Source organism: Meleagris gallopavo, chromosome 3, assembly GCF_000146605.3.
Source record: "Meleagris gallopavo isolate NT-WF06-2002-E0010 breed Aviagen turkey brand Nicholas breeding stock chromosome 3, Turkey_5.1, whole genome shotgun sequence".
In the NCBI taxonomy this organism is placed as follows: Eukaryota; Metazoa; Chordata; class Aves; order Galliformes; family Phasianidae; genus Meleagris; species Meleagris gallopavo.
The window spans coordinates 25,259,430-25,285,964 of NC_015013.2; the positions used below are offsets into that span (position 1 = coordinate 25,259,430).

Sequence of the window (26,535 nt, forward strand, 5' to 3'; positions counted from 1 at the left end):
TTTTTTTTTTGGCTTCATATCACCATTGTATTCCCCCATCTGACTTGGAAAAGATGTTTTCATTATATCTTTTTGATAGCATCATGACATCTGGATCTGTTGCCAGCCTATATGCCACTTCTTAGCCAATCTTTCTTTCTCACGCACAAAGCCACTGTCATAAAAAATACAGTGATAGATAATTTCAAAGAGACTCAGAACACTGCATACTCTGAATTGCATTTAGGGTTCATCTTTAAAACATTTTACATACTTTAGTTGCAAGATGAAAAATAAACTGGTCCCTTCTGCTTATTTTCAGTGATTCTTTCAGGTTCTTGTCTCTGCTTTTTTGTTTTTCACATCATGGTAGTGAATAAAACTGATTACCCTTCCACACAAGATAATTGCAAGCTCTGTTAGTGGACATAGTAAATTTTAGGGAAATTATTAGAAGTACAATATAGTATTTAACATCAGGAGAATGGTGGAAAAACATTCTGTGAGATTCTGAACAATCAAACAAAGTTTGTTGGGCTTAGAAAGGAATTGAGAACACAATTTGGAACTTGTTTCACATACTGGCATGGCTGTATTACACTACTATTTGGACATCTTACTTCTGTTAACACATTAATGTATTAATAATTGCTTCCCAGAGTTCATGGAAAGTCAGAGATTTTGTTATTTTACTATATCAGCAAGACATTCTACTGATTGATCTTACTTTTTGTCCATTTAAGAAATGATGTCTGATTTCTTTTTTTTCAAATGCTATTTTAAAAATTTATTATCAATTCTTTATCCCTTTTAATAACAGTAGAACAAGAACAATTTAAATTTGTGATAAATTACTGGAACAACTTTGTGTCGTATTTATTACGGGACTTAGTTTTTCTTTTAAAAAAAAGACCTACAAATAAAAATTGGAAAAATACGTAATTAAAATTTATCTTCAGAACTTTTATACAAAAATTTGCAGATCAGGTTTATCCAAAACAAAGTGACTGAAAGCAACTAAATAGACTTTTGATTGATGCTGTGTAGAGCCAGGAGTTGGACTTGATGATCCTTGTGGGCTCCTTCCAAGCCAGGATAGTCTGTAGTTCTATTATGTCTTCAGACTTTGTTTACTTCTTGTGTAATGAGGTCCTTGCAACAGCTGCTGATTACAAAGCAAGGAATATGGAAGAATGAGAGCAGTTTTATCTTAGTTTAATATCCTTTAAGAAATGGAACACGATGCAGTATCAGTGATAACTACGGAAATATTAATGAGTCAGATTCTGCTGTCAGTCACACCTAATCAGCCATTCGCTATGTATAACAGATGACAGAGCCTGAGCTTTTTATTCTACCAGAAATGGAGGCTGGACACCATGGACTTCTTGGTCACCTTGTAGTACCACTTGTGGAATAGGCTTTCAAGTGCGTCAGCGCTCCTGCAGCAATCCAACCCCTCGCCATGGAGGACGTGTCTGTGTGGGGCAGAATCGTGAGGAGAGGTGAGCTATCTTTTCTCTAACATCTGCTTTAATTTCTTCTGCTCAGCTGTAGTCCATAGGACATTTTCTCCTTTACCTGCCTGATGTTTCTTTTCCTCTTCTTTCCTTCTCCTGAACTCCATGTGCTGCACAGTGGCAATATTCCCATTAGGAAGGATGTGGGGCTGCAGCAGTTCTTTCATCCTTCGCTTAGCTGCATCCCTTCTGAGCCAGCTGAGCTCCTAGTGCCAGAGAATTGTGCTGAAGCAATGTACTGCTGTCCCTTAAGACGCTGAAAATTGATTCTCCTGGAAAAATTGATTGCAGTATGTTTAAATTGTAACTTGCCTTGTCTCAAGACCTGAAATTCAGAGCAAAATATAGTAAGGTCGCAGCAGTATGTTACTGATGCCATGAGTTCATGTTTTGTGTCTTAAATGTATTAAGCTTCTATATAACATGAAGGGAAGTTTCAAGGGCTCTGTCTCATATTCAATAAATATAATACACCTGGAATCAAATATCTTTTACTGAGCTTTCAGATGTTGGTTTTTTTTACTTGTTTGCGTGTATATTAACCCCTGAGCAGATCAAGTCAGCTTAAATATTGATTTCCGTATCTACTGCTTTTTCACCAGACTGAGCATTTTATAATAGCTCAGAATGTGAAGTTCAGGCCTCTAGTTGCATTATGCATGCCCTCCTCTGAAGTCTCTAATTTGTAATTTATATGCTGGTAATTTTAACAGAAATTAAATGTTTATTTAAATCAAACTAGAATTCAGATAAGCTACAACTCTTAGATATGTTTATTATCATGTTTCCTGAGGCATGTCAAAAAACACAGATATCAGAATACTGGTGCTGGTGTAAGAATTTGGAGTACTCTAGACATCCATTCCAATAGATGTATGCAGATACATTTACCCTCACTATGCACTTGCAACTTACTTCGGTGTTTCTGTAAAATACTTTCACATAACCAAAGGAGAACGGATGGTTTTGTATCCTATATTGCTGCCAGATCAAAGTCAGATTCAGTAACCTTTATGGTGAGTTTAAATAGTGGAGATTTAAACACTGGCATTGCCTCAGGTAAAAAGATTCCAATGAGGGGAAATTGCATCACACATTCATGTATTAACAGAAGATCAGGGGCCTGGTCTTTCTAATTCTGAATGCAAAAGGCCAGTACTGTAGAACATGTGAACTCTTACTTTTTCAAAACCATGAATATTTACCATTTCATCACAGAGGAGAGCATTTTGTTGTTTTCGAAATTGCTTTCTGAAAAAAAGTTGCTGAACCTAAAAGCTGTTCACCAAATGTAAAATTATGTCTGCTGTTGTGTAGCTTTGTCCCAGCATGAATAGCAGATTTTCTTGAACTGAGAGTTCAGTCCAGAGCAGGACACAATAAGAGTGAATGTAGAAGAAAAGAGTTTAATTTGAATAGACTTTTTGCTGATGGACATGTTAGTAGTCACTATTCATCTAATTTTAGCACTGAATAAAAGTCCAATAAGGTGTTTCAGAGAAATAGCGCTGGAGGAGCTGTTGAGACAGTATAACTCCTTGGCCTGTTAGGACAGAGACCTCAGGGGAGGTTGACTGGGGCCATTAAGGCTTTTTGATGCCTTCGAGGTTCTAACATCTTGTAGAGAAGCTGTTTTTTGAGCTGAAGGCGATGGAGTACCAGTATTGATAATAATCTTAATTCACTGCTTCCCTCTAGTGCCTCTGCATTGCGTGGACACTGAACACTTGAGAACTGGGCCCAAAACATTTAGGCAGACTGAGAAAATACTCCGGGTTTGGCAGTTCATAAGAAATGTTCAGCTTGTTTTTGGCACCTAGGATATACCAATTGGCAGCCTTTCTGATTTTCTCATGGAAATTAATGAATGTTTATAAACAGCCTAACATTTTACTTTCTTAGGGGCCTCAGCCCTTGAGTAAAGTGAATAAATGTGTAGACTTAGAAAAAATTAGTATTAGGTGGTTTACAAATTGTGTGCTTTTGTCTTTATTAAAGAACATGTTCATGCCACCTTCACATGTTAAAGGAGCTTAAATATGAGATTCACATTTTGACATTGTGCCAAATTTTGCAACTGCTTTTCAACAAACACAGTTCCCAGCAGAAATCCAGCACAGAATTCCATAAAAACTAAACACAGAAAAGGCAGTGCATTGTTGAGGTTAATTCTCCTACAGATGTGAATGAATATTCAGTTTTATAATATTTGTTCATGCATTAAGCAGTAAATATTTGTCTAGGCTATGCTTGTTTTACCTCATGAAAGTTGAGATCCTACAATACCTAAAGTATCAGACAGATCTGTGTTTGCTGATCTTTCCCTTGAAATCAGTGGATATATTTACCAATTTTAAATTCTGCAAATAGGTTAAGTTGTTGCTAGCTCTGTTGCTTAAGGGTGGAGGAGTGGAAAACAGTTGAAAGATAGCAGCAAATACTTGGATTAGAAAGCCAATTCGTCTTATAGAAATAGGTCAGAAGTTCAGCTGGTGTGTTTGGACAGAATATGGAGAGGGAGTAAAAATAGTATTTTAACAGATAAGATAATGTTGTATTTAAGAGTCAAGATTGAAGATGTCCAGATGAATTCACTAGGGTCTTAAAAATTTCTGTTTTGTTTTGTTGTTTTTTTCCTGTGTGTGGAATATTTGCTGAAGCTGCTGGAAAACTCTCAAGATTTTAGTTTATAAGGTCTGTAGTGTCCTTTTTTTACTTTGTCATTGAGTGAAAATATTTTTCCTTTGTGAGGAAGACGCAGTAGGTACAGACTCATTAAGTCCTTTGGTCTCTCTCTGTAGAAATGAGAGATATTAGAATGAGAATCCACTGCTTCTAGTGAGCGTAGTCTTCCTCCATTACAAAGGAAAAAGAAAAATGCAACGCAAATCAGGATTAGGAAAATGGGTTAGTTTCAGTTAAGGAGTAAACATTTGAAAATGCAATTTTCTTATGTGCAAGATTAGAAGCAGTCACCTTTTTCTTTGAACACAATCATTAGCCAAAAGTCAGATCTCTCAGACTTGTTTTCAGGAGAGGGAGGAATAACTGAGTTCAAGTGGTTCTTGACTATAGTTCTACGTATTTCTGTACAGCAGTACAAACAAGTTTGATCTCCTTTAGCAGAGCAGATCAAACGCAAGAGGTCTTGGGCTTTTCACTGCCCCCATGGTTACCCTTCCTACTGGGAAGTGTCTGCTCCCATGCTTCTCAGTTTCTCTGTTCACTCCTCCTCTACAGAATTCCGTGAGAGCACATGCTTCAGACCCCACCACCTTCAGCAGCCTCCTGGAGGGGATTTTTGTTGATTCAGCAATCTCCTTCCAGAAAAGCATGTGCATCTGTCATATGTCTGCCTTCAATTAAAGCATTCCCATCAATTTCAGCACAGTCCATACTTCCTGTTAAGTGAGCAGCTTCTAACTGGGAGTACCCACCATGTAACAGTATTGCGTATGACAATGATTATGATTAGTTTGTTTTTCTTAAATACATAATAACATGATACTGTTCAAAATTAAGAATTATATGTCTAAATAGAATTTATCTGTTGAATAAGAAAAGCACATAACTATTGTATAGTTAGCCTGTTTTAGTCAGCAATACATGGCAACACTGAGGCAATTTGACTTTTTGTAACACTGAGACAAAATATTGAAATAAATTCAAATTGTAAAAGAATTATCTGGAGAAAAAATCACAAGTTACTCTACTACCTAACGGTTCTGGGCATATCTAGGCAGGGGATACTCTTTTTCCCCCCATTATGACAGTTCCTTTAGTAGGAAATTTAAACTTGGTTTCACTCTAAGAGAAAATGGGAAAGGTCACTGTACAAAACTCACATTTCTCTAGGCTGTTCTTCCTTCTGACCTCATTGCAGTTAGAGATGGGATTAGGGGAGAGGGCAGTGATTTCACAGATCTTTTGTTGAATTACTGTAAAATGTTAGCCCTGTGGGTCCTGAGAACAAAATTAAGAGGGGAAGAAAGAGCAAAAGGGAAAAGGGTTACTGAGTGACTTGAAATGCAGCCAAAAAGAAATATAATGAAACTTGGCTCAAAGCTTCTTGCTGTAGGACAGTGCTCAAAGTTCAATTGGAGGGATGCCTCTAATTTTGAAAACATACCTGATGTTTTTAGAGGTTGGCTGGCTAAAAGGAAAGTAAATTCAACTTGTACACTGTGGTTTCATTGTTTGTTTGCTTGCTGTGTTTTTTTTCCTTCTCTGAAAAAAAATGTAAAATTAACAATCCTATTGATTTTATTTCTTTTCCAGGAATTGAAATTAAATAGTTGCATGGGCACGTTAGGGCTTTTTTCAGTTTCATTTTGTAGTTTCAACTGCATATTTAAGTAGCGTTGGTTAGCAGAACTGCCAGCCTTTGAGCTGTTTACTTAATTTGTTAGACTTAATTTCTGTCTTCCAGTTCAGAGCAGGTGGTACAGCACAATGGCATTACAGGAGTCACTGTATAGTGTCAGGAATCTCATTTAAGTGAGATCCGTCATACCTGACTTCAAGTGCCTTCAGTGTGTTTATGCTGTACTTCAATTATGGTCTATGGAAATCTAGTAAATACGAGTAGCGGAGAAAGAGTAATTTGTTTCATTCTAGTTTATATTCCTAAATTTGATCAAATGAATCATTCTAGCTCTGTAGTTTGTATCAACAAAATTTCCATTGACTGTGTGGAAGCATAGATATTCATCTCCCACACAGCCGTTACAGTTAGTGGAGAGAAATCAATACACTGAGTACTGTATTTTTGTGACCTTTACATTACAGTGCCATAAATCATGTTTTTAAAATGATTACTACTTTTAAAATAATTGCTACTTCATTTCTAGAGAGCTACATAGCATGTGACTATTTTATGGTGAGATGAATCCCACCCTTAGTTTCAATTTTGTTATTCAAATTATTGAATATCAGTAATTGTACATTTCATGGCAGACTTGCTTAATCCCGTCTGCATATCCCAAATTAATTTAACACATCTCCATTAAAAACTAATTAAATTATGCAAAATATGTACTCATTTGAATGAATAAATGGTGATGCTGCGTGTATATTTCATTGGGTACACATTCTCAACAAATGATCAAGAGGTGAGCTATCACAAATAGTCCCATAAATGAGTGCATGTGATGATTCACATGCAGCTATCTGAGTTTTGGGTGAGGAATATCCAGTCACAGAACATTCATCTGCATCTTTAGGAATGAATAGCATAGTGTGAACTGTAAATTACAAATAATGAACATATAGGAGAAAACGAAAGAAAAGATAGTTTATCCACAACAAAGATTGAAAAAAAAATTACCCAAATCATATACAGAAGATTTCTGAGATAGCAGATTCATAAACATTGAGGTTTTTTTGTTTTTCCTCAGTTTACTGGAGAAGAGTAGACAAGGTCAATACAAGCTGTTAATAGTTTATTAATAACACAGAAAGACAAAACTAAATGTCACTACCCCATTTATCCCATTCCCAACCTTTTAAATTTTATTGGAGTTTCTCAGACCTACAGACAAATTTTGAGTGATAAACTCCAGCATTTGTGATAAACCTACTGGTGTGTGTATGTATATATACAAATATATATATAAAATAGAAAACAGTGGGTTTTTTTTGTTTTTTTTTGTTGTTGTTTTGTTTGTTTGTTTCCTAAATAATTCTGAACATGCAAATTCTTTGGCAATGGAGAATTAGAGCTTGAGGATCTTAGGGCATTCTATAAAAAAATTGTTGCTATGGTTATTCTTGTTGAAAATGACAACAGTTTATGCTGTCATTGTTTCCCTTTGTGTAGAAAGTGAATTATTGAAGTATTAAGTACAGTTTTCATGGCAGGAGAGAGCAATATGATGAAAGTAAGAGAACAGTGCATATTGAATAGCTGGTGTAAGAAGTGAGGATATATTGTAGCAGGTGGATTTGTTCATTCAAGACAATCAGAAGCAGTAGTGACAAGAGCGATGCAGTGGCATCCACAAGACTTGAACACTTTGTGGATCAGCTGTTTTTTGAGCATTGTCAAGGCTTTGCTTCATTTCAGATAAGACCTAAAATTTGGACTTGATAATCTTGGAGGTCTTTTTCAATACTGATGATTCTATGATTCTAGGACCTTGGCCCCTGCTAGAACCTTACTCATGCTTTCTGGTATCCCAAATCCTTTGGTCATTCACAGAGAGTCTTTACCAAGCAGTACATGTTACAGCTGGAAGGTAAAAAAAAAAAAAAAAGCAGAATTTTAGGGTTTTGCTTTTTTAAATCACTAAAACTTGAGATAGTTGCTATTATCTGAATGTCTGGTTATAGTAACAAAGCTCCATAGTTAAATGTTCCTGCTTCTCTTGAAGATCTGGTATCCCTCTAAATCAGTTTACAGCCTACTGGAAAATCCTTCAAGGATCATAATAGCTAAAAGCACCCTTTAAAAGCTAAAGTAATAACACTATCAAAACAGCACAGTTCTGTATGCCTAGAGCCAGTGTTTCAGACTTTATTTTACCCGTAAAAGCAGAGATACTGTAGAAAACAAAAGGAAGTTTAGCTCTCTGAAGAGGAAAGAGATGAGTCCTAATCATTGCTTGTCTAGTAAGATAAAATACTGCCTGCATAAATGGTTGCCTTTCATTTGGTTGACTCACTTCTCTGGACACAGACACAACTGTTATTATTAAAATAGTTGCCAATATTGCTTATGTGCTCACAGTGCAGTGGCATGCTTGTTTCACACAGATTGCATAAAGGCGCTGAATAAAGTAAACAAATTCTTCAACAAATGTTTAAACTCTGTGCAGTGAGACAATTGTTAGCTCAATGTTTCATGAATAGAGAGGGACCCATTATATAAAATATTTCCTAGTAAAAACATCTATCTGAATAATCAAACGAGCAACTTGGGGAAGGTGTTGTCTTGATACTAAACAGATTCTTTGCCTCCTTGTTTGCCTCTTCTCACAGGTACTGCAATGAGCATTTGTTGTGCCCCCCTCATGTGTTTTGGACAGGCTGGGGTCCATGGGAACGCTGCACGGCTCAATGTGGAGGAGGGATTCAGGCTCGGCGTAGGACATGTGAAAATGGTCCTGACTGTCCTGGCTGCAGCGTGGTAAGTAATTCTCAGCTTGCCCTTCAGCAGATATGTGTGTGCCCATACACTGTAGCTCTAACATGAGTCACTAGAATGTGTTTGTCTCTGTGTTGCTCAAATGTTTTGAAATTTATCAGAGAAATATATATCATTCAGTTTTTATACAACATCATCTAGAATATGGGCTTCCTGAGGCAAAATTGGTGCGGATAAGAGCTGTGTCCTTGGCAGGTTTATAGCATTTTTTATTTTTATCACCAGAGTATATAGGAACTCTTGCTATGAACCCAAGACTCTGGTGTCACAGTTCCTGTGCAGTACAGAAGGGATAAGTTTAAAATCTTAAGTAATAAGACAGGAAGTGAATACAAATTACATGAAACCACCAGCAAATGCTGAAGTAAACTTGAGTAGTGCCAGTGATCTTAGCATGACAGTAGCCTAACAGCTGCCAAGTTTCAAGGCTACTGTAGGATAATTATGAATGGATAGAAATATATTGTGGTTGACCCATTTATGAAGGCAAACATATGGAAAAGTGTATAGGATTTTCTTCTTATATCTGAACAAGCATAGGTATTACATTTCATCAAATGAGCACATCAAAAATAGAACATTGCTTTCTTGAAGATGATGAGGCAGTATGTAGCAGAGCATGGGTAAGGGAAACCAGCTGCAATATACAGCGAGCAGGGTGACATATTCACTGCAGTACAACTGGAAAATAACCTTGGTGTGGATGTTGCTGAATGGATAATACTGTCAAAGCTAAAGGAAGGGATTTTGTTGCTGGACCATTAGAAGCTGAAGGAAAATCTTAGCATGTGTAGGTGAATATCAGAAGATTAACCTTGTGGTGCTATTTCATGTTGCATCTAAATTGAATTCCAGTAATGGATTGTCAGTGAAGAGAATATTATGTAGAAAGCATAACCTGGGTGAAAATTTGAAGTGGTTGAAACTGAAGAAGATAGATTCTGCTGCTGAATGACAGAAGGTATTGTTAATCTCCCCAGTGACTGAAAAACAGGCACAACTCAGACGAAAGCTGGCAGTTCTGTTTTAGCTATGTAGTGTTTAGTAGCCAGATCTGATGTTGCATGCTAAGAAATATGTACTGAACTTTGTTCCAGAAATCTAAATACGCAAAAGGAAGATTCTTTTTTTTTTTTTTCCCCATATATTAAACCAATTTTTACATACTTTAATTTCAAAGTGTCAGTTAATTCTGAGGTTTGTCATGGACTTCTTGTTAGTCTGGCAGTAATTCAGGATTAAACCTTTCAAATATTTTTTGTGTGTATTTTCCCAGAGTTTGTTCTCTCTTTAATATTCATCCTGGTGTAAAAATTGAATTTTCAATAGATTGAAAACATTCAGCAGGTTTGCTCATGTGTTTTAGCTGAACTATAAGAATTAATCTAATAACTTCTACAAATTTTTCAAAAAATATTTGTCTCTCCCTAATGTTCACAAAAAAATCAAACATATGGATTAGATCTGTTGCTAAACCTTAATGGATTACAAATAAAGAACACAGTTTGAAAGTTTTCTGTCTCAGTCATCCTGTTTATCCCATGTTAGTCTGCATGCAAGAAAGAATTATTTTGTTCTGCACGCAATTTTCTCATGGACTGTAATGAAAAATGTGTTACTGATTTTCTTCAGAAGTTGCACAAAGAAAATATAAAATCTTGTAAAAAATTTTGTAATTATGACTGATTTGAGATCATTGTTATTAGGATTAACATGTTTGGTGTAACAAAACAGTTACCAGTGCATTTGTGGATGTTCGGTTGTTCAGAAAAGCAGTCCGTACGACTTAGGTACCAATGGAAACCAACCTAAAGTAGAAGTCCTTTATAGGTCCTGATGTTTTTATGAGACAAGGAATTCTACTTGTCAAATCTGTCTTTTATTTAAGTCTCAGTGAATTTGACCTGGAAGTAAACCTGTCTTCAGTCAAAGGTTTTGTAGCCATTGTAGGGCTTTGTGGATAGGTGAATCTTGAGAACTACTTCATTATTTCTTTATTATTCCTAAGAGGTTGTTTTTTTCATTAATGTAGGAAGAAGCAATCAAATATTTTTATGACTTTTTTGTAACTGTTCGGTTAATCAAATATTCACATTAATAAAATTCTAATAAGAGCACTAAAATTAAAACCTATTTATTCATTAGTTTATTTTACTTCAACCATTCTGTTTTCTGTAACTGTAATAGTATGTGTCCTCTGAAAGAAATAAAATTAGGGTTTCTACTATAGTTAATAAAGAAATTATCTTGCCCTCTTATTACCAATTTCACATCTTTAATAGATGTAATAAGGCTACAAACTTATTGGTGAAAGATATTTTCTGAGTTTCGTTTGTTTTTAACCCCCCCCCCCCTTTTTTTTTTTAGTACCTCAGAGAACTTGGAACTCTAAATAACTTCAGAAGGACAGTGAAAGTGATAGTGGTTTTGTATACTGCTTACTGGATATCTATCAGATCTGGAGTAAAAGAGAGTGGTGACACACTGGAACAGGTTGCCCAAGGAGGCTGTGGATGCCCCATCCCTGGAGGCATTCAAGGCCAGGCTGGATGTGGCTCTGGGCAGCCTGGTCCGGTGGTTGATGACCCTGCTCATGGCAGAGGGGTTGAAACTAGATGATTCCTGTTTCCCTGTAGGGAACCTGCTTTGGCAGGGGGGTTGGTCTCAGTGATCTCTAGAGGTCCCTTCCAACCCCTACAATTCTGTGATTCTGTGATTCTGTGAATTCTCAAATAGCAATGGTTGTCATATATCTTCTGCAGCTGTATTGCTCAGAGCCTGCTGTCTGTATAGTCAAGACTCATATTCATAAAAAGCAGGAAAGAAGCATGTAGACAGATGAGAGCATATCATTTAAGATGATAATAACAACATTAGATTTCATTTCATCTGGAAATGAAATTTATGATGCATCAGAGGTGTAGGGAGGACTAAATGCTGTCTTGGGATTCAAGATGATTCTTCACTTTTAGAATAGTTTTTCAATGGCGGGACGGGAGTCAAAAGGAAATACTGTTTCCTAAAGAAAGAAAGCCTACAGCTTGTTTGCCAGCAGTATCAGGAGACTAGATTTTATGTTGCAGGAATACGTACGTCTTCTGTTTTCCAATGTGAGACCAGTCTGTGCATCTGCAGTACAGCCAGCCCTAATCTATTTAGCTGTTCTCATTTTGCTGCTTTTTCCATATCCATGGCTACTGTCTGTGTCCACAGATTTCTACTACATAATATTCACTCAGCGTTTTCCTCCCTTTCAGCTTTGTTGTATTACTGTTAGCCTGTAATAGCACAGCAAGTGGCTACTGCTTGTGTTTTGCTTTATGCATGTTTCTCATCAGCTGGTTCCTTGGCTTTATCTCTTATAGCAGAAATGAACCAAGACAATTGGATATCTTTTGTTAGAACTTTGATAAAGTTCCTTGCAGCTATTGTAAACTTAGCATCTTATAAAATAATCATGAACCTTTTGATGCGTACAAATAATCCAAAGATAGAAAAGCATGATGATGTATTCAAGATGCATCTCTCACTGAGGTTTACTTAGTACATGAAGAAAGCTGACCAAAAACTCAGGATCAAAAGTGTTTACACTGAATATAGACCATCAATTTTTATAGTATCGGAGAACAAGACCACAGAGGATCCTAAAGTTCAAAAAGATGAAACTTGAAATCAAAATCTAGAGCCACAAAGATCGCATCAAGATTTTTATGTTAATCAAAGTCAGTACAAAATGCTGGAAATTGTCTAATAAGAGAAAAGGCTGTCACAGCCAAATTTAAGAGCAGCCACATTAAGGTAATAGGAAAATAAAGTAGATGAAAAAAACAAGTATTACTTTAATGTATTCAGGTGATACATGTGCTAGAGAATGCACCGTGGAATTCCGTGGACTGAATTAATGTGACTCAGAGGACAAATCTCTTTAGATTTTACAGCATACTTGGATAAATTGTACATTTGTTTCAGAAAGAGCTTCTTTTCCCCTGAGAAGCATAATCTCACTTGAATTTGCCCCAGGTCAATATTAAAAATAACTTGCTTTGAGAATTATTAGTATAAGAAATCTAATCTGAGGATCAACTTGGGTGACATACTTTATGTGTACTTGTCATTTCAGTTATGCTAACATATGCATTAATTTTATTATTGTAATGGAAGTCTGGTAAAGAGTATATGTTTTCCATACAATAAAAGCATGTTAGATGTTTCTGTGAAATAAAGGAATGACAGAATTTCGCTTATTTCTTAGACATAGTTGCTAGTGTTGCATTCATATCTTTTTTATTATTATTTTAATGTTCCAGACGTGCTTAAGACAAAATTTGGGGAAGAAAAACTCTCTGTGTTCTAAAGTTTCAGTTGTGACACAAGAAGAAAAAAGATGTCTTGGAAAAGCAAATGTCAGAATTGTTTTCTTTCATTAAGTTTTTAAAGAGAATTTGAAGATGGAAGGTTTTCAGAAGTACTTTGTCCACCAGAAAGGGCACCAAACTGCCTTTTAAATATTTTCTATATCCCAAAATAAACTCCAAATACCCAGTCTCGCAAAAACAGAAAATATTTTTATTATGCTTTTTAATGTTGTTTTTTTTTTTAAGTTTCTCTTTGACCTCTCAGACTTAAGACAAATAATTCATAATCTATTGCAAAACCGGAAAAATACACTCTCACAAATGTGAAGCACAAAATTGTTCTTTTTCTTTGGCATTTGACAATTTTGTGTTCATTTCTTTTCTGTCTATTATGTGAATTTCAATGAGCATTAGCTGCTCCTTTATGTCTTAAATTTTTAGCAAAGAACAACTTACTTTCTTCTGATGATGTAAGTACGGTTGCAATTATAAGCAGTGTTGAGTAATTATAAGGAGGAAAAGCAAAACACCAAAATCACAAAAAATAGGTTCGGAAAACACAGACACATAGAGTAGTGATAGTTGAAAAGCCCAACTATGTCAGTTAAGAGAACTATCAGCCATGCATACTCAAGGTAAACAGAAACTGATGAAAAGATGTGTATACACAAGGGCTGTTCCAATAGTGATGCCTCCTATTTTATGATGTCGACCCAGAAAGTCAGAAACAGATGTTGGTGTTATTGCAGTAGAAGCTGAATATTCCTAACAATATTCCATTATATTCTGTTGCCATGTAACAGATGGCACCAGAGGGACTGTCTGACAAAATAGCATTTTGCATGAAGGTGTGGATGAACAAAGGTGTGTCACTGAATTCTTCCATATAGAAAAAAGTGCACCCACTGACATTCACCAATGCTTGATGAACGTTTCTGACCAAAGTGAGCATGGTGAGGTGGTGGATGGTGCATTTCAGCAGTGTGGCAGAGGCTGCTGGTCACCTCTATTGGTGCAGATTTTTGTGAGTGCAGCATGCAAGCTCTTGTTCATGGCTGGCAAAAAATGCATACTAATCGTGGTGACTGTTGAAAAACAGTTGTTTTGTATCTGAGAATTTGCTCTATCAAATTGTGCCATTCTTTCTATCTGTTGTAGTTTCCACAGAAATAAATAGGAATCATTAGTTTCAGAGCAACCTACATATATTCAAATGTGACGCATTTGAAATAGTCTTTAACTACATTTCCAACAGTCATTTTGCTGTTTATTTAACCTTGATGAGGCTAAAATGAGTCTTCTTACTCACATGTGATATTTTCTTTTATGGAACAATTCTGATTTCAAATTTCTTTTTCAAACCTAGTTAAATCTGTTGTCCTTTATGAGTGTTCTCACATTCAAGAGCTTTGCCCTTGAACCAACGAGTGTCCATGATATAGATGATGTGTGTTGGATTCAGAAGGCCAAGTCTCATTTAAAGTACCATAGGAAAAAAATCATACTGTAACTGAGCACAAGCCTTCTCAAGGCTTTGGATATAGGGAATGATCTGTGCATTCCTCGAGGTCAGGTAATAGCCAGGTGCTTTCATCCACATGGAGACTCTTATTGATCAGTGAAAGGAGGCCTTATTTATAGAATTTCCCATGCTGTTTCCTAAAAGCCTGTGTCCTGTAAAATTATTGCTATCTTTTTTCAGCAGCTCCCATGCTGAAGGTATAGTTTTTGTTATTGTAGCTTAGATGTAATGCATTGCACCTGGCTATTAGAGGCTCTGTTTGAATTGTGATCATTACTGTGTCTGATAACCACACAAGGAAAAAGTGTTTGAAAACTCCTTCAATCTCTGCACAGCACTCCAAAGGCTCAGCATTACAAGACATAAAGTTCAGTTTCCCCTTAGGTCAGCTCATTTGTGAATATGAATAGAAAAGAAAAATACTGTCATTAAGGAATAAGGGACATCGGTGCTGAAGTTTTGTGCTGCACTAATGATAGAATGAATTAATGAGTAATTCTGAAGCTTGAGGATAATTTCTGGTGACTCATGTTTCATCCAGCCTGAGATTTTTCATTACTATGGAACTACAAACATTCAGTTATCTCTGGGAAGTGTCCCAAAACTCTGTCATTACAGGCTAAAACTCAAAACAAAAGGTAAGTGACATGGTTTTAGCTTAGTTTTATCAAGTAATAAGGCTTACAAGATCATATTGCAGTCTGTTCAGTGAGAACTCCTCTATTCATAAGTAAGGAACTGTTTGGAGAGTCGTCTTATGTTACAGTATGAAATTGCAAAAAGTTGCATGAAAAATATTCATTATAGGACAAAAAATTAAATTCATTCCCACCTTCAGAAGCAGGACTACCACTGAGTCCCATATTTGTACCAGGTTGCATCATGTGATAGTGAGTGTGCATGTTAGCTACTGCATGTCTCTTAGTTTCAATTGTAGAACCACTACAGCCTAATGGCAGGAGATATGGGGAGAGGAAATGAGGCTCTCAAGGAAAAGTTTTCAAGTCTTGAAAGGTAAACTTCAGGAAATCAAGTGTCATTAGTTCCAACGCTTATGGAACTACTTACTAGTTCCGTAACTGTTTTCTTTGATATGTAGAAAGTATTTCCATGAAATGAAAACTGACATAGCAGAGAGGACTGATAGATAGATAGATAGATAGGTAGGTAGGTAGGTAGGTAGGTAGGTAGATAGGTAGATTTCAACAGTCTCAGACAAAGGGGAAGATATGTGGCAACTGAAATGAATTTTGAGGAAATTTAAGACCAAAAAAGAACAACAGGTGTGACTGTGTTTCTACCAATATCTGCAAGGAGAAATTTTCTTCCTATCCTCCGTCTAGCATTCACAAGAGCAGTACACACCAGATAGCAATCTAGTAGCACATCAGGTATTTTCTGTACTGTGTCAGAGTACTGTCTTAAGTCCACTAAGGGTCCTTTCTTCAGTTGCAGAGTATCAAGGGACACAAAGACAGTAAGGATGTGATAAGAACTATGCAGACAGTGTGGTTATACAGAATAACCTTTCTTGACTACTATTAGCACTTGGATAAAATTCAAAATATTACCATCTGTCATAGTAATTATTGTGCTATAGAAATGCAGCAATTTGTATGTAGTAAATTAAATGCAATGTAGATTTCTATGTTGTGTTATTTGCAGTGAAGAAAGAAGAAGAAAATAATCCCCATCCTGGAGTACTAGAAAGACTAGAGCTGCATTTAATATCTTTATTTGTTTGTTTGTTTGTTTTTAATTCTATTTCTTTGCTTGTTTAAGAAAGAAAAAGATAACAAACCCCATAGAAAAAATGTATCTATGTTCAGTAAGAAGAAAATGGTGTTGCAGATGGAGAGAGGCTGTCTCACTTGATCTGTGGTTTTCAAATTGCCAAATAACTTCAGAGTATAAAAGAATTAAGATGTAGAATGAAAAGCGGAGATCAAGTCCTTACAATATTACTAAAGTAGAGCACTGCATATTTTCCTAACATTATTCTCCAAGAGGATAACTGTTTTGTTGTTTGTTTGTTTGTTTTACAATCAATATGCATCAGCTACAATATATATGGTTTTAGATTTGTTGTGTTACAAAGAAGGATGATCATTGAAGTAATACACTGCTAGCAAGAAGGTGTAGAAACTAAAAGGTGTATCCAGCTGGACATAGGAATGGGTTGTCATGGCAGAAGAAATGTCAGATTAATTAGAGATTACTGTGTATCTCCTAAAGGAACAAACTTGGGACAGATTTTAATGATTTGTTTTCTTAGTAATATTAGCAGATAAATTTGGATTACATTTGCAGATGTCTTGAAATTGAAAGTCATCATCATCAGCACAAAAATGGATTTGCATGTTACTCTGGAGTAGTTAGATATCTCTGAAGGCTGAAGTAAGAGTAAAGAAATGAGTTGTATAATAATTCTGAATTCATGCAGTTTAAACAAAACTCCTGCTTTCACCTTGAAAAATAGTGAAGAACAAGCCAGGAGAATAACCCTGGTGTATGATGTTTATAATACTAAAAGCCAGAAAAAATATGTGGCTATGAAAAATACAGATTTGATTTCAGCATTTAAGAAGCTTTAGCAAGGTATTTCCAGTAGACAAAAAAAAGGTAGTCTAGAGATTTCCATAAACTAATCCTGGAAGGGAAGACTGTAACTGTCCAGACTGGAACTAGTTGAAATCAGATTGCAGGTCATGCTGTTTTCTCTAATTGCTGCTGTTAACTTGTCTTCAAAGTGAAGCTTATTATGAAGCTGAATGTATCTGACTCCTTTGGATTGAAGACTGAAGTGATTGGATTATGTTATGATTTCATCTACGGATTTTAGAAGTCTCCTCTATCACAAAGCTATGTCTTTGTAAGCATGCAAAAACCATTGTTTTACTCAGGTAGCTCAGCAACAATCTTAGGTCATTGTGCAACTGCAATCAAAAAGGGAGGAAAAGAGTGCATGACATCCATTTAAAAATGTATTGGAGGTTCAATAGAACTGTTATATAAATCTGTTCTGTAGCCACAGTTAATTTTCTTAAGGAAAAGTGGTAGAAGTGATCTTCGCCTAGAAAATATCCCAGAGAAAGCCAAAGGCTGGGATTCTGATAAATTAGAATGTACAGGGTTCTGATGTATGAAGTACTAACATATAAAGTAATGGCAACTCTGGAGAGCAAATACTGGGATTTCAATACTGTAATATGATGAATTTTAGGGAAATATGAAGCCAGTTAGGGGTATTAATTTCCGTTTAGGGCATTGTTACATGATGCAACTTGTTGCAAGAAATTTTTAAGGCTTAAATCTTAAGAATTGAAAAACCCTAAACAACATTGGGCGTAATATCAGGATGAACTAGATTTACAGTAGATTTTAAGAAAAATAGCATATTAAATCACATTTTAAAATTTTAAATCTTTTGCTGCATATGAAGAGTCCAGCCGATCTTTGCTTTGAGCATTCCGCTTCCATTCTGTCCTTTGACAGTAGAAACAACATGTCTGATCAAGAATGGCATTTTCAATGTTCTTTTTTAAGGACAGTGTATATAAAAAAAGTTCCTCTAATTTATTTTGTTTCTTTTAGCCTTAGCCTCCTGTAGTTAAAATGCTACAATGTGAACTTAGCTAATACACCAAAAAGTGCATTCACATATTGACCCAGTGATTGGTTAATGCAATGCAGTGTTTTATTTCAGAGTCCTTCAGTTTGACCTTATTAAGGGGTGGGTGAAGTCTGCATAATTGAGATTTGCTGTTACCATTGTAGTTACACCGCTGCAACAATTGTTGAAGGTCTAAGATTGATTTGTTAGCTGAGATAATTGACAGTGGTCCTTATCTATCAGATTGTAATTAATTAGATCTCTATCCAAATTCGTGACATTTCTATGCCAGTTTTTGTTTTCACTTACTCTCAGAACATTATAATATTTTTTTTATTATTTTTTATTATTTTTTATTATTTTTTTTTAATTTTAAAAATTAAAAATTATTATATGTGGTAGAATTTTGTTTTTCAGTGAGAATTGTGCCAGACAGCTCTATTCTGATCAAGATCGTATCAGATGGAGTCATCATATCATATGATACGGGGAATATTTACTGATGGAGTTAATAAAAGTACCTGTATTTGTTTTCCTGGGTTTATTCCCTTGTCCCTTTCATATTCAGTTGTTGGCTTAGAAGGTTTCTGTGCTAAAACTATACCAAGCACATGTAAGGTACTGAGTTATTCAAAGCCTCTGATATTCATCCTGAACAAACATACTCACTAACCTTAGAAAAAAGCAAAAATGTTCATTGTGCCTATTTGTAACTTCTTCTATGTCTTCAGAACGTTGTGACTGAATCTACTGTAGCATACTGAAACTATATTTAGGCCCAAATATCCCAGTAGATGAGATTGTATCCTTCATGTCTGAACATCTAAGTTCATATAGACAGTGAGCTCTTCTGTGAGTATATATAGTGATTTGTCTGTATAGGTTAATGGACAGGATAAAGTTTCACAATCTCACAAGCAGTACCCATAATGGTACTGCAAGCAGCATCACATAGCATACATTTTTATGCCTGAGTAGTGCAGCAGAAAGTAAAATGACTAATCCTGCAGATTTAGAGGCAGAGTTTTTTTTTCAGAAGACAGTACTTATTACGTCATTTGAAACATCTGAAAGGTGAATGGATTTGAAGACATGAGAACAGCTCTTTCAGTTTATGGTACAAGAATCTTTAACTTTGTTAAAATGATTTCTAACATGAGAGAACAGAGAAGTGTTTATGACCCTGTAAAGATTAAGACGTTGATCTATGTTTCCTTTGAAATTGGTGAAACTTCTCTGCAGATTGGTAGTGGTCCAGAAGAAGGTCAGCCTCAAAATGCAATTCTTACTTGCCTTTTTTTTTTTTTGAGAAAAGAATGAAACTTTATTTTTCAGACTATAACTTTATTTTTCAACTAGCTGATTCAGAACAAGAACTGATTCACTTTCATCTCTTTGGATTTTGACTTAGTCTACATAAGGAAAAATGAAAAAAAACCTTAGAGTTGATGTGTTGGCTCTGTTAACAACTTACTAACATTTAAAATGGAAAATTGGCTAGATCTTCAGTTAGTACCAGTTTATGACACTCTTGATTCCCTCCAGGATGCATGAGAGAACTTGTGAATTATGGTTTGGCTGTTAATCTCTAAATTGTGATCAGTTCTGCAGTACTAGAGATCCTAAATAACTTCATCCTGGTCCTTAACCCAGACTACAATTTGTGCAGTCCGTTCTGCTGTGCAGGGGACTGAGTATTTCTTCCACATCATGCCAGCATGGAGGCTGCACAAGAGCTAATGTGTCAAAAGCAGGCTGTGTCAACTTGAGACACTCATGATTTGACAGGACAAGGAAAACTTAAATCTCTCCCTAGATCCCATGGTAGTACAGCTGTTTCGGCCATTGTGCAAGCTGGATTTGTGATGCCAGGTCAATCACAAGTCTGCTGCACAGCCAACACAGAGCCATAAAATGGTTTGGCTTGGCAGGAATCTTTAAAGATCATATAGTACAACCCCCCGCCTTGCCATACTCTTCACAAGACTCTTCTGTGTGATTGCTCTTTTACTTACAAATAACACAGTCTTGTTGGTTGTGGTGTTTTTTGGTTTTTTGGTTTTTTTTGTACATGAAGATCATTTTATGAAAGCAGTGGCAGATTCTTTATTAAAGGCCATTTGTATGTTAGTGCATGTGAGGACTTTGTATAATGCTCAAATGTGCATCATGGGAGATCTGATGTGTGACTCTGCTCTTATGCTGTTCTGGTAATGTAATAATAGTGTGGATGTACTTCTTGATAGGAAATTTTTCATTTCCTATCACTGATCTTATTCAGATCCCATAGTAGGCAATACAAACTATGTAAAAAAACACCACAGTTGGCCAATAGACCCACATCTACTCTCAGCCTTGCCTGACTCAGTTAAGTCTTTTGACAGCCTTGGATGACACAGGCCAGCTGAAGTCCAGAGAGTGTGACTGGTTATTGTTACTCTATGTAGAAAACATATAATCCTTCTTTAATATGAAATGAAATGTATTCACTCTGATTGAAGTATGAAAGATATTCAGTCAGAAGTTTCCAAAGTTTTCAGGATATTGCTCACAAAACTAGAGCTATAGCATATTCATTCATGTAGGAGTACATAACCCTCTTCGCAAATTCACTAAGCTCTCTATTAAAAACAGTTAATTTGTGTCCTATTCCTTCTTGAAAAGCTGATCCAGAATCCCTGTTAACGTATTGAAGCCTTTGTGTGAAACGGGTTGGCAGAATGAATATTTTGTTTAAAAGGCTGTAGAGTACTTACAAAAGGAATTAATATCAATGCATATAACCTGCTTCTGCAGTGGAGAGCTAAGAGGAATATTGGATGTACAGTGAAATCTAGCATTAGCAATTTGCAGTAGAGTATGAAAATGATGCAAGACATAGAATGCAAGGAAAAAACCAAGTGATGGATTATAGGAATTAATCCATCAAAAACCTGGCTGTAGGTCATACAAACATAATTTTGAGAGTCATTAGTAGGAAAAATCTTGCACCTCTTTCATTTTCCAGAAGGACTGGCATTTTATTTACCACATAATTTTAATAAAATTTGATATGACTGAAGTAGTATAACATAAAGTCACGTCTGTCTTCCATGATAGTCCTAAGATGTCAAGAAAAGAATAAATTATATTACTATGAGTTCTACTGGAAGAATAGTTGGTACAAGCACAATTTCCTGTGTTGTGAGAGGCAAAGGGAGCAGGATGTGGAGAAGAAAGGAAAATTTAAATCACAAAAGTGCAAGACTTAAAAATATATATATATTTGTCTTTGCCAAAGTCGTAGAAGGACTTTGCAAAAAATACTCAGATAAAGAGAGATAAAGATGAATTGTCAATCTTTTGTGTTTGATAAGGTAGGCACTATTCACTGTTTGGGGGGATATTTCTTGACATGTTTACTTTTTAGAGCTGCATTTTGCCTACACTACCAAACTGATACAGCATATGCACTTCATTAATTATGTACTTTCCCCTTTCCCCTGCAATTTGCCCTGGAGGGAGCCCCTGGAATGTTTTCCTGAAAGTAGATGGCATTTCAGGTACGAAAGTGCTTCCAGTGCTTTTGAATATTTTTAACCACACAGGTCCCAGCACAGACCATACTAGACACCTTCCCTTGGGAAAACTGACCCCGTATCCCTCTTTTCCTTTTCCTATTTTTCAACCAGTTTATTATCCATGAAAAGATAATAAAGTTTCTCTTAGCTTGTGACTGCTACATTTCCGTAAGAGGGTTTGAGAAGCATTGTGGAATTTCTTCTGGAAATCTGAGTGCAGTGTATTGTCTGTGTCCATATTAATTGACACCTTTGGAGATTGATAAGTTCATGACTTCCTTCTATAAAAAGCAGGGTGTATCATTTTGTTCTCCAGTAGATGATCCAAGGGATAGAATACCTCCACTACGAGGACAGGCTGAGAGAGATGGAACTGGAGAAGAGAGGGCTCAGGGGAGACCTGTTAGCAGCCTTCCAGTATCTAAGTGGGGGCTGTAAGAAAGAAGGAGACATACTCTTTAGCAGGGTGTGTGGTGACAGGACAAAGCAAATGTCTCCAAACTAAAAGAGGGGAGATATAGATTGGGTATAAGGAATCCGTTTTTTATAATATGGGTGGTGAGGCACTGGAACAGGTTACCCAGAGATCTGATGGATGCCCCATTCCTGGAGGCATTCAGGGTCATGCTGGATGAGTTTCTGAGCACCCTGATTTAGCCATAGATGTCTCTGTTCACTGTAAGGGAGTTGGACTAGATGACCTTTAAGGGTTCCTTCCAACTCAAACAATTCTATTCTATATTTGTCCATATGTCCACTAATTTCATGCTTTATTATAATTTCCCATAATTTGCCAAATTAAATTGTCATGCTTGTTCTTTTACAGTTCTCCTGACCTTTTCTGTAGTCTTTCAAAAATGATGCCACATTTACCACCTTCCTGGCCTCAGCTGAGAAGGGACTTCTAAGCAAAAGACTTTGTGCCACTAATTTAGTTACTACTGTTTCCTTAATTATATTCTTCAGCGATATTTTCATTTTTTATTGGTTTGGTTTTTTTTTGGCGTGTGTGTGTTGATTCCGTAACATCTTCAATGTATAAAAATTATAAGTAATCTTTGTTGTGATCTTGCCTTTTCTAAATGCACCTTGTATGCTTTTATAACATATAGGGCCCATAGATTCTTTAGCAATTTTTCTGTTCATAATGTATTTCAAATAGCATCAAATTTTAGCTTTTATGACTTTTCAAGTTCCTCCTTAAATTCTCTTCTGGCCTCTCTTATTGTGTTTTTACATACAATGTGCAGATTTCAATATTCTTTGTATTCATTTTTCATTTATATACAAATGAAGAGTGACTCCATACTTTTAAATACCTTTGTGTCCCTGCTATTTAGCCCTGCTGGTTTCTTTTTGTGCTTTCTCAGATTTCTTCATAGGCAGCAAACATTTGCTCTCTGCTTTAATGCAGTGCCTATATGCCCCTGTTGCACTAGTTCATGCCCTTGGTTCATGTCTCTCATCAGTAGATATACCAAACTAACAGCTATCTTCTTAGTTCTTCTATACTACAAAGTCAGGAACTAGTCCCTTAATATTTTTCTCAAGTAGAATCTCTTCTCAAGCAGAAAGCAGCAAAGATAAAATCATTTTTTGTTCATCTGGAAAGAGCTAGTTGTCCAAAATAATGTTTGTTTTTTTTTTCTACAGTATTTGTATTTCTTAACCTTGGTCACCTAAAGCAGGAACCTAATCTGCATCGTCAAAAGCAGCGTGTTCCTGTAGGGAGACATTTTGGAACCTCTGAAGTGGGAAATAGTTATATTGCACTTCGAAAAAACATAAAACCAAAAACTCCAACCACATTTCTGGTCTGATAAGCTTATGCTGGCTAAAAGAGGTCAAGCATGAGGACTCAGAGCCCATATTTTTTTAAAGCAATGAAGCAAATGAACCATTTAGTTTTTGTCGTTCTTCAGAATGATATTATACTCCATATGGAGTCACAAACCGTTTTAGTCTTTGTTTATCTCTTCTAAAACAGGGCCTAATCCAAAAGGCAACTTAGTTTTCCTTTGATTGAAGGGATATCTGGCCTCTGACTTTGTATTTCTGACTGCTCTTTAGTAAAGATAAGGACTTACTCATAAATGGAATCCTAGCAACCAAAGAAGCAGTTAATATAGTCATCAGATAACTTTTTTATTATTTTGATGTTAGGGGCTTTTGTTGACTGACATCTTTTTCTCTCTACACAGTTTAATGAGTATAACCAAGATCTTTTTTTTTTTTTTCAAATCCAGCTTCATACTGTAGAATTTTCACTTACAAAGATCCAGTTAAATAGATGTCCCATGAAGCTTTCAAGTTGCCATATTCTTTTAGTTAAACACCATTAGAGGCTGTGGTAGTATGAAGAATCTCCAATGAATTCACTTTCCAACTCTGTAAGTGCACAAAATCAAGTACTTACTCATTGGAATAAGGAACGTGATTAAAAAAATAAAAAGCTCCAAATCCCACAGCTGGAGCACAGATGCCAACAAACATAACTTTGATGCTTCACAGATGATTTTGAATACAAAGCTGTTCCAATTGATTCCTTCCCTACATTTTCCTTGGAAAGAATTTAAGTGCTCTGTGGTTTGTTTGTTGGTTTTTTTAAAGTGGTGGAGAGATTATACAAGTTCATGAAGAAAGGCCTTTTTTCATAAATAAATGCATGCTTTTTTGATTCTATTAATTAAAGTTAACAAACCATACGTCCGTATATTTTTAAATGTAGTTAAGCTTAGTTTTCAGAGTTTTCTGGATGTGAATTTTGAAATCAGATGAGGAAGTGATACAGTTATGCTGTGGTAGAAAACCCTTAAAAGTTTAACTTCGTAGAGTTTATACTATGTCAGAAGACTTTTTTTTTTTAACCTCGTAAAAGCAGACTGGCCTTTAAAGACCACCTCTAAAACTTTCCAATTCAAATCTAATGGTGGAGTCCAACTTTCTGTTACTATTGAAGCTAGACAGCAAGTTATATATCCATATATGTGCAGATAAATCTGTGACATATTCTTAGTTTTAAATGCACATTTGAAAATACATATTTCTTAAATGTGTATATTCTCAGGAAGTACCTGGTAGTTGAGCATATTCTGAGCTTTCAGGGAGAACTGAGAGCAGAGCCATATGGAGAGACCTACATGCTGGGGATTAGCTTAATCCAGGTTTGCCTGGATGGCTGCCTGAGGTAAAAGAGACTGAAGAAGAGGCCACAAAACTGATTGTCGAATGTTTAAAAGAATTCTTAAGCTTTAACTTGACTGAATAGAATATCCCTATAACTCATGCTGGAGTCAGGATCTTCCTTAGAGAATTCACATTCATCTTGTGTTCTTGAAAGCTGTTTTGTAGTAGAAAGGTGATTTATAGAAAGAATGACTTTACCTGCATCAGTTAGTGGCTTAGTTTATGGTATTGTTCTGTTGTTTTTGAATAGTGTTCATCACTGCATGAGCTTGGGATCATTTAATTCATCAAAAGTAGCAAAGTAAAAAAGACTGCTATGAATTACTGCAAATAAAACTTGCATCTCAGTCACTGAAAGTCCTGTACAGCCCAACTATAATCAAAAGCCTTGCATAACAGGATTTTGAGTCATAATGGCAACATTCCATGCTGCACATGCATATTAGACCAAAACAAAGAAACAAAAAAATAGCATCAGAAAACTTAAAAGTTTATTTCAAAAAACTTATTAAACAACAACGATGTTATTTTCAGATTACCAACTAACATTAACTGTGTATGGGAACTGTGGAGTCATGGCCTGAACCACTGATTGATCACCTGGGGAAAGGACCAGGTCAGCCATGGGAGCACAGGTGAAGGCAATTCAGCTGTGTGACCAGAAGGGGTGGATCCTGGTTGCACTTCTCTAATACCCCATTTAAGGGCTGGCTGCCACTGGGGAAGGATCTCTGGTTGGAGATCCCTCCCTTGAGGAGACCTTCCTGCAAGCCTAGATCTTTGGAGATGGGTGAGCACCTTTCCTTCTGTAATACCATCTCATCTGCTCCAATCTTTCCAATTATAGCTCCATCCTATCTGTGCCAATCTTTCTAATTATAACAAACTATAACCCCTGTTTTACTGAAAGAGCATTTTCTTGGCTCTCTGAATTATGATATCCCCATTTTCTTGCCCTTAAACTGGGTCTAAGTGAAAGCAGTGCACATTCAAAGATTTAATTATTTTTGAAAAAAATTAGATTTAAGGGAAAAAATTCTCAATCAAAATCGAAAATAAGCCTGAAGAGTGCGTACTGGTAAGGAAGAAGCAGATGAAACAAATGATAGTGTCTGATGTATGTAGTTTAATCTGTACTAGGCTGCAGGATCAAATCTAGAAAGTGGTGGTGTGGTCGATGGCTGAATATCTGGATGGAGATCAGTGATTAATGCTGTCTCACAGGGAGATCAGTGCTGGGACTGATACTCTTTAATATTTTCATTAACAACATTGACAGTGAGGTCAGGTGCATTCTCTGATAGAACAGTCTCAGACTTTAATAAAAGTATTCAAATACTGAGAAACAAAATCTGATCTTTTTGAGTAATTCTCTTCTCTGAAGTTTCAAACTCAAGCATTCCAATACTTGTTCTAAGGACAATAACAGTTTAAATATGGTCCATGCAAATTTAAACTTAACTATATAGTATTTTTATGAGAGATCTCATGTGTACCAATGTTTTAATTTTTATTTTTCCTTTTGAGTTATCCATGACGGTTAACATTCAGATAATGGTAATATGTCTGTCATTGTACTTGGAAAGTATTTCACTGTAGTGTCCTTCAGAATAAGTGAATTCTCTTCTTAAAAAATGAAGGAAAAAAAAAAACAGT

The 26,535-nt window shown here is 35.9% G+C and overlaps 1 protein-coding gene across 2 annotated transcripts in view; it reads left to right on the forward strand.

Moving 5' to 3' along the window:
- SEMA5A (semaphorin 5A) overlaps positions 1-26,535 on the forward strand; it is a 238,393-nt gene that overhangs the window by 162,233 nt on the left and 49,625 nt on the right. For both annotated transcript variants that reach the window (XM_010708516.3, XM_010708517.3), the window contains exons 14-15: positions 1,341-1,484; positions 8,478-8,625. In XM_010708516.3, the coding sequence (XP_010706818.1) occupies positions 1,341-1,484; positions 8,478-8,625 (292 nt within the window). The remainder of the gene's footprint in view (positions 1-1,340; positions 1,485-8,477; positions 8,626-26,535) is intronic.